The sequence below is a fragment of the Pholis gunnellus genome, assembly GCF_910591455.1.
Source record: "Pholis gunnellus genome assembly, chromosome: 17".
NCBI lineage: Eukaryota > Metazoa > Chordata > Actinopteri > Perciformes > Pholidae > Pholis > Pholis gunnellus.
The window spans coordinates 9,520,061-9,532,655 of NC_136544.1; the positions used below are offsets into that span (position 1 = coordinate 9,520,061).

The 12,595-nt window shown below is 44.6% G+C and overlaps 2 protein-coding genes across 2 annotated transcripts; one reads left to right on the forward strand and one right to left on the reverse strand.

Annotated features, from left to right (window-relative positions):
- Positions 1 to 1,103: 1,103 nt before the first annotated feature.
- Positions 1,104 to 2,938, reverse strand: LOC306709655 (migration and invasion enhancer 1-like). The gene is made up of 4 exons (XM_079177889.1): positions 2,820 to 2,938; positions 2,517 to 2,618; positions 2,280 to 2,352; positions 1,104 to 2,040 (listed from the first exon to the last, which is right to left on the reverse strand). The coding sequence occupies exons 1-4, from the start codon at positions 2,846 to 2,848 to the stop codon at positions 1,957 to 1,959; spliced, it is 288 nt and encodes a 95-aa protein (XP_079034015.1). The 5' UTR covers positions 2,849 to 2,938; the 3' UTR covers positions 1,104 to 1,956.
- Positions 2,939 to 4,315: 1,377 nt separating this feature from the next.
- Positions 4,316 to 9,367, forward strand: LOC306709094 (GTPase IMAP family member 8-like). The gene is given in 6 exon segments (XM_079177124.1): positions 4,316 to 4,423; positions 5,048 to 5,487; positions 5,489 to 5,729; positions 6,057 to 6,767; positions 6,941 to 7,588; positions 8,150 to 9,367. Coding segments are annotated over 6 exon segments (2,805 nt in total). The 5' UTR covers positions 4,316 to 4,398; the 3' UTR covers positions 8,890 to 9,367.
- The last annotated feature ends 3,228 nt before the right edge of the window (positions 9,368 to 12,595 follow it).

Consider the following 12,595-nt stretch of genomic DNA (forward strand, 5'->3'; position numbering starts at 1 on the left):
ATGTTTTGCGTAACCCTTTAATAGGAGGTTTTAAGAGTCACATAATTAAGTTCCAACTGTCCATTTTCAAAGCTCTAATTGGCGCACTAAGAGAGGCAGCAGAGACCGGCTCTATCAGCGCTAGAACAAGCAGGCCGGTGTGAGTTATCACTGAGAGCCAGAGCCGGCACCAGTGACCCACCTTGTCACAGTGGGCGACACTAAACTATCCTTCAACAAGAACATGCAGCGTGGGTCATTGTGGCTTTACTTCAACTAACAGTGACACTATTATTTAAACTTTTTCTAGACTCGTATTGTATTTAGATGCTGTTATTGACCAGTGCTTCTCGTTTTCTTTGTTCCTAAATGTCATTTTTGTGCCCAATGGTCACCGACCTTCCATCTCGAAAAAATGACCAACATTAATTTAATTTTCTCAGTTCAGATTATATTTACCTTTTGTTGACTAAACAGGTACAATTACAACTTTAGTGGTTCATGTTTGTTGTGCAAAATGTGAATATACGGTCCGAGTTTCAACAGAATGGAATTAAATTTAGTAAAACTATTATTTAATTAATACAAAATCAACTTGTGGCAGAAGATATTTTGAGAACACCCTCCAGCTTTGTTGTGGTTTTTCAGTCTGCTGCATACAGGTCTTCATTTGAATCATTATTTTAGTTTGTGTTTTTCTTTGAGCTCGGGGAGGCCAGTTTGAGAGTCTGTTGACATTGGCGCCCCTTAGTGCAACTAGCGAGGCAGAAACAAATAAATCATCTGTCTTTCGCTCTACATGATAACCAGATGATTCTCACTGAAATGGTCATGGCTGACATAACAGAGACTCGTTCAACTTGTGGACTAAAATAATTGTCAGTTGCCGGCCAACATCATCAAGAGACTCATCCTGTTAACCAACCATGGATGCCTCCCAAAGGAGCCCCACCCAATGTGTTGTTTAAAGGTGCACATGAAGAGAAGGCTAATTATAGCGCACTTAACAAAAGATTCTTACACAATAACTTCAGTGTGTCTGTATAGAATCATACAATAAGTTCAAATTAAAAGAAAACGACACCTTTGACGTCATAAAAGAACGACAACAGCAGCACATCAACAACTCTTACAGTATGTTTATTTATAGTCGAAAAGTTTTAAGTGAACATTGAGATGATTTGAAAATGAGCCGACATCTAATTAAGCGTGAGCTGACAGACCAGTGGGTGGTGATCTTCAGAAGCACTTGTAATGATCGCTCTAGTCCCCGACAGTTAAAAATACAGAAAAGCTTTTCATAAAAAAAAAAAAAAAATAAAAAATCTTTTTTTTAAAGTATTCCAATTTGATACGGAGAAAGACACTATTGCAAGCTTAATTTTGCATAGACCAACCACAAATGATACAAAAGTTGCTTTATTATCCATAACCCTTACAGTGATGTTTCAAATAGTCATCATATCCTGGAACAGATTATTCATCAAAGAGCTGTGCAGAGGCAGAAACCAAGAGGCTCCCTTCAAAAAATAATATTGGCATCTACTTTGCATTCTGTGAAAACCGGTACCTGCATGTGAGAGCAGTAACAAACAAAAGAATTAGGCAGTGAGAGAAATATCAGGCAAAGAGGGTGCAGGAAAAGTGAACTCCCTTCATTCCGTCTGCGACGTCTTCTCCCCATCTCAGCTCCTATGACAAGGCTCTTCCAGGAATGGATTCATCATACTGTAACCTTTAAGCTTTTAGGCTACAGTAATCATTAACAGCCTGGAGCACCACAATGAGAACAGAGAGGGGGAGCAAGACGTTTGGCGACAGAAGCTACTGGCCGAAGTGCATCTCTGTTGGCTTTGTATAAAGCAAGGTGTTACCCCCAGCACTGTTTTCAGCAGGGTTGGGGGGGGTTGACCAGAGGTGGCATTGGCAGTTCAGAGCTGCACTGGCCCGTCTCGATGGTGCAGGACTGGGGGAGGTTTACATGATGACGCAAGGTGCACGGCTTTTGGTGATCTTCGTTACAGGTTTGCCATCGTGGGATTTCTGAAGTTCTTCCAAGACCTGTGGCAGGAGAGAAAAACATAAAATCTGAGTTTTATTGTCCTAATTTACCGGCATTGAAAACATGTTTTAAAAACAAGCTCCTCAAACTAAATCTTTCAGAAGAATTTAGTAGTGTAGTTGACTAAATACTCAAGTAAAGTACAAGAAGCTCTCATCTGAACTTAAGTACAGCACTTAAGTGCACATACTTCAGTGATTTACATAAACGGGCCTGTTAAACCTGTAAGTTTACTCACGTCATCCTCATTTGGAAACCCCCCCAGCTCGAGCTTGGAGAAGATCAGCTGCCCGTTGAGGTCAATCTCAAAGCTGCCTGCAAAACGAAAAGGAAATAAGATAACGTCACCCTTCACGCCCTGTTTCCCTGAATAACACGCGCGCCTTCACATTAAAGATACGGATCAGTCACAAATAAATGGACATAATCAAGTTATCATGCTCTCTCTCAGCTGAAATCACGTTATAAGATATACTCGCCTTGTCTTCCCACGAAGCCAGACACCTCCGCATCGGGAAAGTCACGCTTGACCACGCTGTACAGCTCCCGATAGCGGGGTTCGTAACCTCACTTACCGCTGCGAGAGAGAGGGGGGGGGGGGGGGGGGGGGGGGGGGACGTTACTTTAAAAGCAGAACACCTCTTGTTTCTGTGAGCTAATGATGCTAATAGCTAACGTGTGGCAAAAGCCGTCTCTTCAGGAGGATTAACGGCCACAAACAGACGCAGGTTAGCTTAAAACGTACAGAAGAAAGGGAGACGATAAAAGATGTAGTTACCAGTATTCGACTTTAACTGTCAACCCCATTGTTGCTGTGTTTTCCTCGGCTGGCTGTCTCAACGGTACAAAGCTGTGTATGGACACGGTGTGATTGCAGGTTTTGTAACACGGAGCCGTGCGGCGGGGCGGGGTTTAACCCGGAACCAAATAAAGGGAGGCGATTCAATTTACAGTGTAAAGGAATACAAGCTGGGATTTTAAATGTAACATCAACTGAGGATAATGCTTCACTTCAGACGTATATATTGTACTTTTTACTCTACTGCATTTGCTAGTAACGTTTCAGATAAGGAAAACACGTGATAAGCTTATAAATGCAACACATTGTTAACATAATTCAAGTGGCTCCTGACTGAAATACAATCTATTTGTAGGTGGGGCCCTTTTGATAACTTCCAGGTGTCTATGAGAGCCAAATGAAGGTAAAATCACCTATTTCACAGCAAACAATCAATATAAAAGTTTGTACCAGAACGTCTCAGATGCATCTTGAGACCCTCTGAAGGGGCCCCAAATCTTAAATTGGGAACGACTAAACTAGCTCCAGCTCCAGTAGCTACAACAGATAAAAGCTGTTAATGCATCAGTGTCTGTAATCAGTTTGGCTGATTAATTGGCCGATAGGATGTTTTGAAAACTGTCGTTATCGGTGTAACTGGGCTCTTGATAGTGACCGATGACTGTGCAGCCGCCATCGGTCACACTGCAGTCACACATCATCGTTTTGCGTCGAGGCTCCATACACATAATGACGGCCATGTTTGCTAAAAATAACTGTGTGTGTGATTAACTCCTGATACTAATTCTAACAACTGATAAAGACCCCATGAAATGAAACTTGTCGTGTTACCAAACTAATGTCAGATATGATATTATATCAGTCACAGGGGACATTTATTTCCAGAACAGATACTTAAGGTAGATTTTACTGATATATAGTCTATAATATTACTTGGGTAGGATTTTAAATGCAGGGTTTTTACTTGTATTTAAAAAACAAGTATTTTTTTATTGTACTGGTATTTCTTTACTTAAGTAGAGTATTTCTTTCACCACTTTTTGATGACATTTTTACAAGTACGCCTGAAAACATATCTGAATTAATCTACATTTACGTTCTGAACTTTGTATTGTTTTTAAGGATAAAAAGAATAGTTTTGAAAAGGCATCATCAGGATCTTGGTCTTTTATTCTCTTACTCATATACTCCAACTCAAGGAGGTGAATATGAGAGTTAAGTCCTGTATTTTGATTATGTCTTTCCACATGCAATGATTGTAAATTCTCTCAATAACACAGTGATTGTACAAAACTCTGTACTATCTGCACAGACTCTTATGTTTCTGTTCTGTGGACTGTCGACCTGCTGCTGGGAGGCGTGGTTCACTGCATGTGTGACCGATTACTCATTACAGACAACCTTCAGACTCATAAACACATAAAACACAAACTTCTGGTATGTATCACTCCTTCAACAGGAAGCTTTGTCCACATTTTTCACAGAGAACACAGAAACACGGACGTGAAATAAGAGTAGATGTTTGTTTTCAAGTCTTCCTGCTTTTAGAGAATGTGAGATGGCAACCAGCAGACTGTCAGCATGTAAGTTTGAATTCTTGATGTGCCATAATAACCGTATCACATGCATTATCATCGTTGACTTTTTAAACAACTCCTAATTTGTAATAGTTATGTAGTCGGTACAAGTGTCAGATTTTAAATGTCTTCTTAATAATTTATCTATTTGACTTTTCATTGACTTTTTTTCATCTCATAGTCTTATTCTGTTATTTTTTGTGCATTGTAATTTCATCAATTAGCCTATAAATGATGACGTTTATACATCATTGTCAAAGTGTGATATGATTTAAGATATAAGGATTTGAATTCGAAAGATATTTAACTTACTATCATAATAAACGGAAAGAAAATCAGCAAACATTTGAAAGGCTTGAAAATGACTTCAATGATTAATTGATTATCAAAATTGTTGGCGCAAAATTTTCAGTCAAATATATTAAAACTCAAAGTTATGTAATAAACTATCAGAAGAGAAAGAAACCAGCAAATATTTAAATTTAATGAGCTGACTTTTTTGTGCTTTAAAATGCTGAATTTCCTGTGAAGTGACTAATGGGTTAATTGACTGCATCAATCCAATTGATTTTAGGCAAAATAGCTTTAATATGAATCTTTTCGGTGCTTTCATTTCCGTTTCTGTGTCAGGGGACGGCGGCTGTGCATCACAGTTAAAGATTATCCTCCTCGGTGGCAGAAACTGTGGAAAGAGCTCAGTGGGGAACCTAATCCTGGGCAAAGAGGAGTTTGTCACCAAAGAGAGGACCTCGTGTTCCAGGAGACTGGGTGCGGTGGCCGGCCGGTGGCTGACGGTGGTGGACACTCCCGGCTGGTGGTGCGACTTCAGCTCCCAGGATACATCTGAGCTGGTGAAGAGGGAGATTGTAAGCAGCGTCTCCCTGTGCGCACCAGGCCCGCATGTATTTCTGATCACAATCAAGTCGAACTCAGGCTTCTCAGAGAAGCGCCGGAGGGCCGTGGAGGAGCACGTGGCCCTGCTGGGCGAGAGGGTGTGGAGTCACTGCATGGTCGTCTTCGCCTCTGCTGATGGGGCCAAACACACAGGAGCCGAGGAGCTCGTGCAGAGGGGGGGGGGGGGCCCTCCGCTGGCTCAGTGGGAAGTGCGGCCAGAGGTGTCACAGCGTTGTCTCGGGCGATGACACCGAAGTCACCGAGCTGCTGGAGAAGATACAGAAACTTGTCGCAGGAAACGGAGTGTTCGAAATGCAGGAAAGCGTTTTGCAGGCGACTGCGGAGGAGAAGAGGAGAGTGGAGGAGAGGGCTCGGCAGAGGTTTGGGAGAATGAAGAAACACAGATCTCTCATGAGAGGCGAGTTCATCATTATCTTTGAAATGTTTCATGAAATGTTAAAGTCTGAAAAACTTTTGAAGCAAATAGCTTTGTTTTAAGGAATATGCATTTTGGGAAACTGGCACATTTTACACACTTTATGCTGAGCTAAGCTAACTTACTCATGTTGAACTGACATATATGAGAGTGGTATTGATCATCTAACGCTCTACAAGAGAGAGAACAAGTGCATTTCCCCAAATGTTGAACTATTCCTGTAACTGCGCTGTTTCTTCACTTTCTAATCAGTGCAACCTAGAAATGGATTCAACAGAGAAGTCTGAAAAAAACGCTTCATTCTTTCAGAGAGTTTGCGGCCCGTAAGTTATATCCGGATTGTGTTGGTGGGAGCGAAGGGTTCTGGGAAAAGCTCCACTCTGAACACAATCCTGAGCAGAGAGAGCGGCCAGCGAGCGAAGAGAACGGCCCGGTGTCTGGTTGGAAACGGAGTGGTGTTTGGGAGACAGGTGACCGTGGTGGACACACCGGGCTGGTGGATGAACTACTTCTGTGGCGAGAGTCCCGTCTTTGACCGGAGGGAGCTGCTGCTCGGTTCGTCCCTCTGCCCTCCGGGGCCTCACGTCTTCCTGCTGGTGATCCGTGTGGACAGAGCCTTCACCGAAACCTACAGGAGGGCAGCGGAGGAGCACCTCCGGCTGATCGGCGACCACATCTGGAGTCGCGTCATCGTGCTGTTCAGTTTCGGGGACTGGCTCGGGGGCACGACCACTGAGCAGTGCATCGAGAGCGAGGGAGAGCCTCTGCGGTGGCTCGTCGAGAGATGCGGCAACAGGTATCACGTCCTGAACAACAAAACGAAAGGGGATGGGTTTCAAGTCAGAGAGCTGATTGGGAAGATTGAGGAAATGTTGGCCAGCTGCAACGGCTGCCAGCATCATGGAATAGAGAGGGAAGTGGTGGAAGAGTTGGAGGGGGAGATGAGGAGAGAGGAGGAGAGAGCCAAGGAGAGACTGATGAGGAAGGAGAAACAAAGGAAGATGGCGAGGTCTCAGCTGGGTGAGTTGGATACATTTAAAAAGTGATAAACAATGTCAGCGTGATTTTGTTTTGCTTATCTAATAAACAATATTCGATTTAGCGGTTAAGATGATGTTTTACTGCTGAGATTTTTTGGACACAATTCAACCATAAAGAGTTTGTTTGATGTGTGAAACTCCTTTTTCCGACAGAGAAGCTCAACCCTATTGCAGAACTGAGAATAGTGCTGATTGGCGGCAGGAAAACAGGTAAGAGCTCATGTGGGGACACCATCCTGGGCAGAGAGTGCTTCCACACGGAAACCCAAACCGCTTCCTGCTCCGAAAAACGAGCCACAATCAGCGGCAAGACGGTGGCAGTGCTGGACACGCCGGGCTGCTTCTCCGTGACCTCTGACCTCCTCCACGCGCCGTCCTGCGTTATCCTCCTGGTGGTAAACGTGAGCTCCTCGTTCGATGCCGACCACGCGGAGGCCACGGAGAAACAGCTGGAGGCAGGAGGAGGCCAGATGTGGGGCAGAGCTGCGGTCCTGTTCAGCCACGGCGATTGGCTGGGCGACACGAGCATCGAGCAGCGCATCGAGAGTGAAGGGGAGCCGCTGCAGAGGCTCGTTGAGCGGTGCGGGAACAGATATCACGTCTTGGATAACAAACACCGGGGGGAGGGCGCTCAGGTTAACGAGCTCATCGACCTGATCGAGGAGACGCTGGTTGAAGACAGGCTGGCTATTCTTCACAGAGGGGATCACATGCGGATACGACATTCTTTGCGAGACGTGACGCTGTGTGAAAAAGATCTAAAGATGATCACGAGGTGCAGGCGTCAGCTGTCCCATGACCGTAAGTAAACATGATGCACTGATGTTTCTTTCCCCCGCGACAGATTGAGGCAGTTTAATCTGGATTGTTGCTTGTAATTGTTTGGTTACAATGAGACAATTAACCGGACAGGGAAGGACACGGGACACGGAAGGAGTGGGCCTGAACAGGTGAGCTGGTGACGGGTGGGAGAGTCTGAGGCCATGAGGATGGAGGGAGAATGGCAATCCACGGGGCTGAAGGGAGGGACAGAGAGGCAGGATGGGAAAAGGCAGACGTGACAGAATACGCATTATGCAAAACAGCATACTATCAGGTATTAAAACACACAACAGAGAAGTGTACAAAACAAAGAGGAAGCAAAGCATACAAAAATCTATTATAAGAAAAGTCGTATCAGGTGTAACGCGGGGAGGGATGACATCTAAACTGGTTTGAGGAGTAAACAGTGAGGTAGCAGTATCTGTAACAGGGAGATAAGCAGATTTATATCTTAGGACGGGTGGAGACGGTTATTAAAGAATTTGTTGGAATTTTTACAGCTCACATGAAATCCATCTGCCTTTATTATCTCCTTTACAGTGACTGAATCAGCCAATCCCACCACTCAAACATCTCTAAACCGCTCAGGAGGCCCTGGAAGTCAGATAGTGGCACTACCAGCAGGAAGAACAGCACGGACTGGACTCAATATCCTGGAGGGAGGCCGCTTCCTGTCCTGTTTAGCCTCCATGCTCTCTGGTGAAGCAGCACCGAGGTGGACCATGAATCTGCCCGTCTGGCTCCCGACTGATGACCTTCGCCTGAGACTGAACGGTGCACGCCGTCCGTTCTCATCCACACATCCAGCAGTGCTTCTGGTTGTGCCACATACACAACACAGGACGCTTGCGGAGGAAAATGGCCTCAGCGTGCATTCGCTCTGCCAGCCCGCGCTGAGAGGGCGGGCTCTCAGGAGGCTCAGCGAGGCCGGAGGTCTGCAGGCGCTGATCGACCAGTGGGACGACAGCAGCCTGGAGGAGCTGGAAGCCTTCATTGACTCGTACTTTGAGATGATTTGGGAGCAAACTATGGGGTCATTTCAGGAACCTGTCAGTCCCACCACAGAGCAGGAGGCTGTCGTTGAGGAGGAGGAGGAGGCCAGTCAGCAGGAGGTGCTCTCATCCATCGACAGGAAGCTTTCAAAGCTGGAGCTCCTTGAGGAGATCAGGATGGATCTGGCTGAACTGAGGAGGAGTCTGGAGAACAGCTGGAGGGCCATACAGGAACTCAGAGAAAAAAGTAAACAGGACGATGATCATGTTGATACCAAGATGGAGTAAATCATTATCGCATATCGTCAACATTGATCTATGTGTTTTTTCTGACTATGAAGTAAAAAATAAATTTTGAAATTGACTGAAGGAGCTACAATTCTGTTATGACACGTTTGTCTGATTTATTATATTCATCCACAAGGTGGAGCTGTTGCACAAGAGTAGGTTGATATGTGGCTGCTGAAACAAAATATTCTGCAGTGATGAAAGAAGTACTCAAATCTTTCAGTACTCCGCGTCACTAGGGACATTTTTGGCTCTTTAATTAAATGTTTTAATTTTGTATTATTTACTTGGAAGTTCAGTTTCAGCTCCTATAATAAACTGTGTGGCCAAAATACAGACACTCATTCCCTGAAGGACAAAATATTCCCATTAAAAACACAATGTTTGATCCCACAACCATTAAAGTAGAAAATCATACATTCTATTATATCAGACTGTCAATCTAGAACCCTGTCCTTTAAATTGTATTTTGTACTATTGAGCTATTTTATCATGTTTGCCCTTTGGGGCAAATACATGTTACTTTAATGGTTCCCTGCACAAAAAAATAAAATGCATCAAAATCAATGTTGTTGCTCATCATTGACATATTCCAGACTGTAAACAAATAGAAATCCCCCCCAGGTTTTAGAATACAGAAGTCAGTGTCATTATGTAACCAAACTGGTAATGAAAGTGGAAAAATAATATTAATGTGTCATATTCTTCCAGCAGTTTTTTGACACAGACATTTTGATCCTCTGAGGACATCAGAGACATACACTATATGGCCAAAAGTATGCGGACACTTACAATACTCCATATGTGGTTATTAATCATTAATCTGCTGGCCTCCATTCTTCTGGTTTCAGGCTCTCCACATGATGTTGGGGATTTGCTCCCATTGAGTTCAAAAGCATTAGAGCAACGAGGTCTGGCGGACCACAAAACCTTCATCCCAGAGGTGTTGTGTGGGGTTGAGGTTAGCGCTCCGCTTAGGCCATTCAGGTAAAATCTGTGCAGCATACGAGACCCTCTGTCCTACTCATCAACTTCCTCTTTAGGCTCAGACTCCCTAACAAAACCTTTCAGAGGGGAAAACAAAGTTAGAAACCTCAGGATGAGTAACAGAGGAGGAATCCTGCTTCCAATACAAACATGCAAGTGATGAAACAATAACAGGAAAATTACAACATTAAGGGTAGATTGTGAACATACATGAAGAACTTGGAGCCAGGAAGATGTTGAGGAACTTCCAGGTGCTGCCAAAGCACGATGGGCCTGAGACACACGACATCCTCTCTACCAAGAAGACCTGGAAAGAGCACGCACGCACGCACGCACGCACGCACGCACGCACGCACGCACGCACGCACGCACGCACACACACACACACACATACACAGAGTCAGACACCATGTGACTATCACGACTCTGTCTCCACTTTTGAAGTGTGTTGCCAAACTTATATAATGATTCCTGTATTCTCTCGACAAGCCAAACTTTATGAAGGTCTTTGGCCATTTCTGGGACCTACAATGCCAAATATTGTTAATTATTAAATTGTTATCGTTATTCTTGTGTTTTGTATATCAGAAGAACAAAAGAACACATCCATTCCTTTCATTGTCAGTTATAAATCAACATTTTTATCTCGGCCCTGTAACCTTCCTCTTGAGTGTTACACTACATGTCCACAAGTACTAGGAGTGTCCACATCTCACCTTTCCTATCAAATGATTCCCTGCAGCTTCACAGCTTCCTGCACAAACACAAAAGCCTTGAATTGTTTGAAATGAACCGTGTTCGTCTGCGCAGGAGAGTCCGCATGTGTGCTTCTCCCGGTTTACAGCCAACAGTGGTTAAAAACAGGAAGTCGATGCGGCCGACCATTTTCCTTGTTGAGAAAACAGAAAAAACTGTTGCGGCTTCTGTTGTTTTTTCTTTTTTCTTCCTCCTCCTGAATTTATCAAGAGCTTTCGAGTGAGTCACACACATAAATACAAACCACCGTCCTCTGCTGTCAAGGCAGAATACAAATGTACGGTAACACCAGGAGGCAGGTGGCCATTTTATGATGTAGCAAGAGATGTTTGATCTCGTTTTGCTGATCCGGATGTGTGAAATATCTGAAATCATCTGGTTAGTATTGACAGCTAAAGTATCTCCGCTCAGATCTGATGTGTTCATTCCTCCCAAACATCGTCATTGTGTTTCCCTTTTATTAAAGCTGCAGTAGGCAGTGAGAGATAACCTGTAGAAGAACGTTAACCTCAATAAGCAGATATCGCGTGAGGCCATGTCACCACACAATCAGCCGGAACTGCGATGCTTTGAGGTTTGTCTCGCTGCTGTTTAGGAGTTTGGATGTTGCAGTTCGAGTTTTGTTTGGATGAAAAGTCAGTTTAAATGGTTGTTAAATCATTTCGCTCACAAATGTCAACCTCATGGTGGTGCTAGAGGAACAGTCAGGGAATCATCAAAGTAGGATTCATCTTCTGGGGACCATGAAGATCGAAATGTCACGTTAATTATGTCACGATTATGACTCAACAAAAACACTGAATATGTTATTTGCTTGGGATTGGACACTCTGATCACTCGGTGGCTGTTGGATAAAACACCTTGTAGTTCAGCTTCAGATGTACTTCACCTCTTGCCCTACAGGTGAACTTGTCTTTTCCTGCCTCTTATCATCCACCGTGTTGTTTTACTACGACAGATATTCCCAGTGTTTCACCCAAAAGCTCCCAAAACTGTTGTGATACCTGTGATAGTAAAAGACAGGAGGAATCTCAACCGTGGGGCTACAGGACAGGGACGGCGGCATTTTTCGAGGATGGACTTACTGGCGGCATAATAGCAACGGAGTGATTTGTAGGCAATCATGGTCCATTTGTCTCCGTCAGTCTCCATCTCAGGGCTTTCTCTCTCTGCATTATACCTCTTTGAATATCATTACTCCTTCAATCCGCTTCCCCTGCTGTCTTATCATCTATCTTCCTCCGTTGTCAACATGTCATTCATTCCTCCACTCCATTCTCCAGCCGCTCATCTTCTCTCAACCCGCTCTCTCTCTCTTTCTGTCTCATGTCTGCTCCGTCTCCCATCCCATTCTCTCTGCAGCTCCTCTCCCCTCCTCTCAAATCAAGTCGTGAGTGCTCAGCCCCCCCCCCCCCCCTCATTAAAGGAGTTCTGCAGCCGGGGAGGAGCAGGAGAAATGGATCTCTCCCTCTCCCTCTCCCTCTCTCCGTCATGGAGGCTGTTTGGGAGACAATTCTGAGCCCACATCCATCTCCATTAGCGCGGGCAGAGCAGCGACCCCCCACCCATCGCTCTGTATCACGTTTCACTGACTGCTATTTTTCCAGGTGGAAAAAGAAAAACCAGTCTGAGGAGACGGGCATGAGGCTGGGAACATGGATGGAGAAGTGATGATTTAGACCCGATGTAAAGGAATCGTCCACTTCCCTTCATGCTCTGATACGATGACGTCCCCCCCGGGGGGATGATGTCTGGGACACGGTACAGAGTCCACCAGTGCAGCTCAGCGGGAGTACTGAACTTTTCTACCCTTTCCACCCCATAAAGAAAGTCTGCATCAATCGCTTCACAAGAGTCCAAAACAGAGAGTACAGAACAGAAACAGCTGTGTCAGGTTGGGGCTGTGTGACGCAAGTTATTGGGAAGTTTAGGCTCAATCACTGAGGATGAAACTTCATTTAGG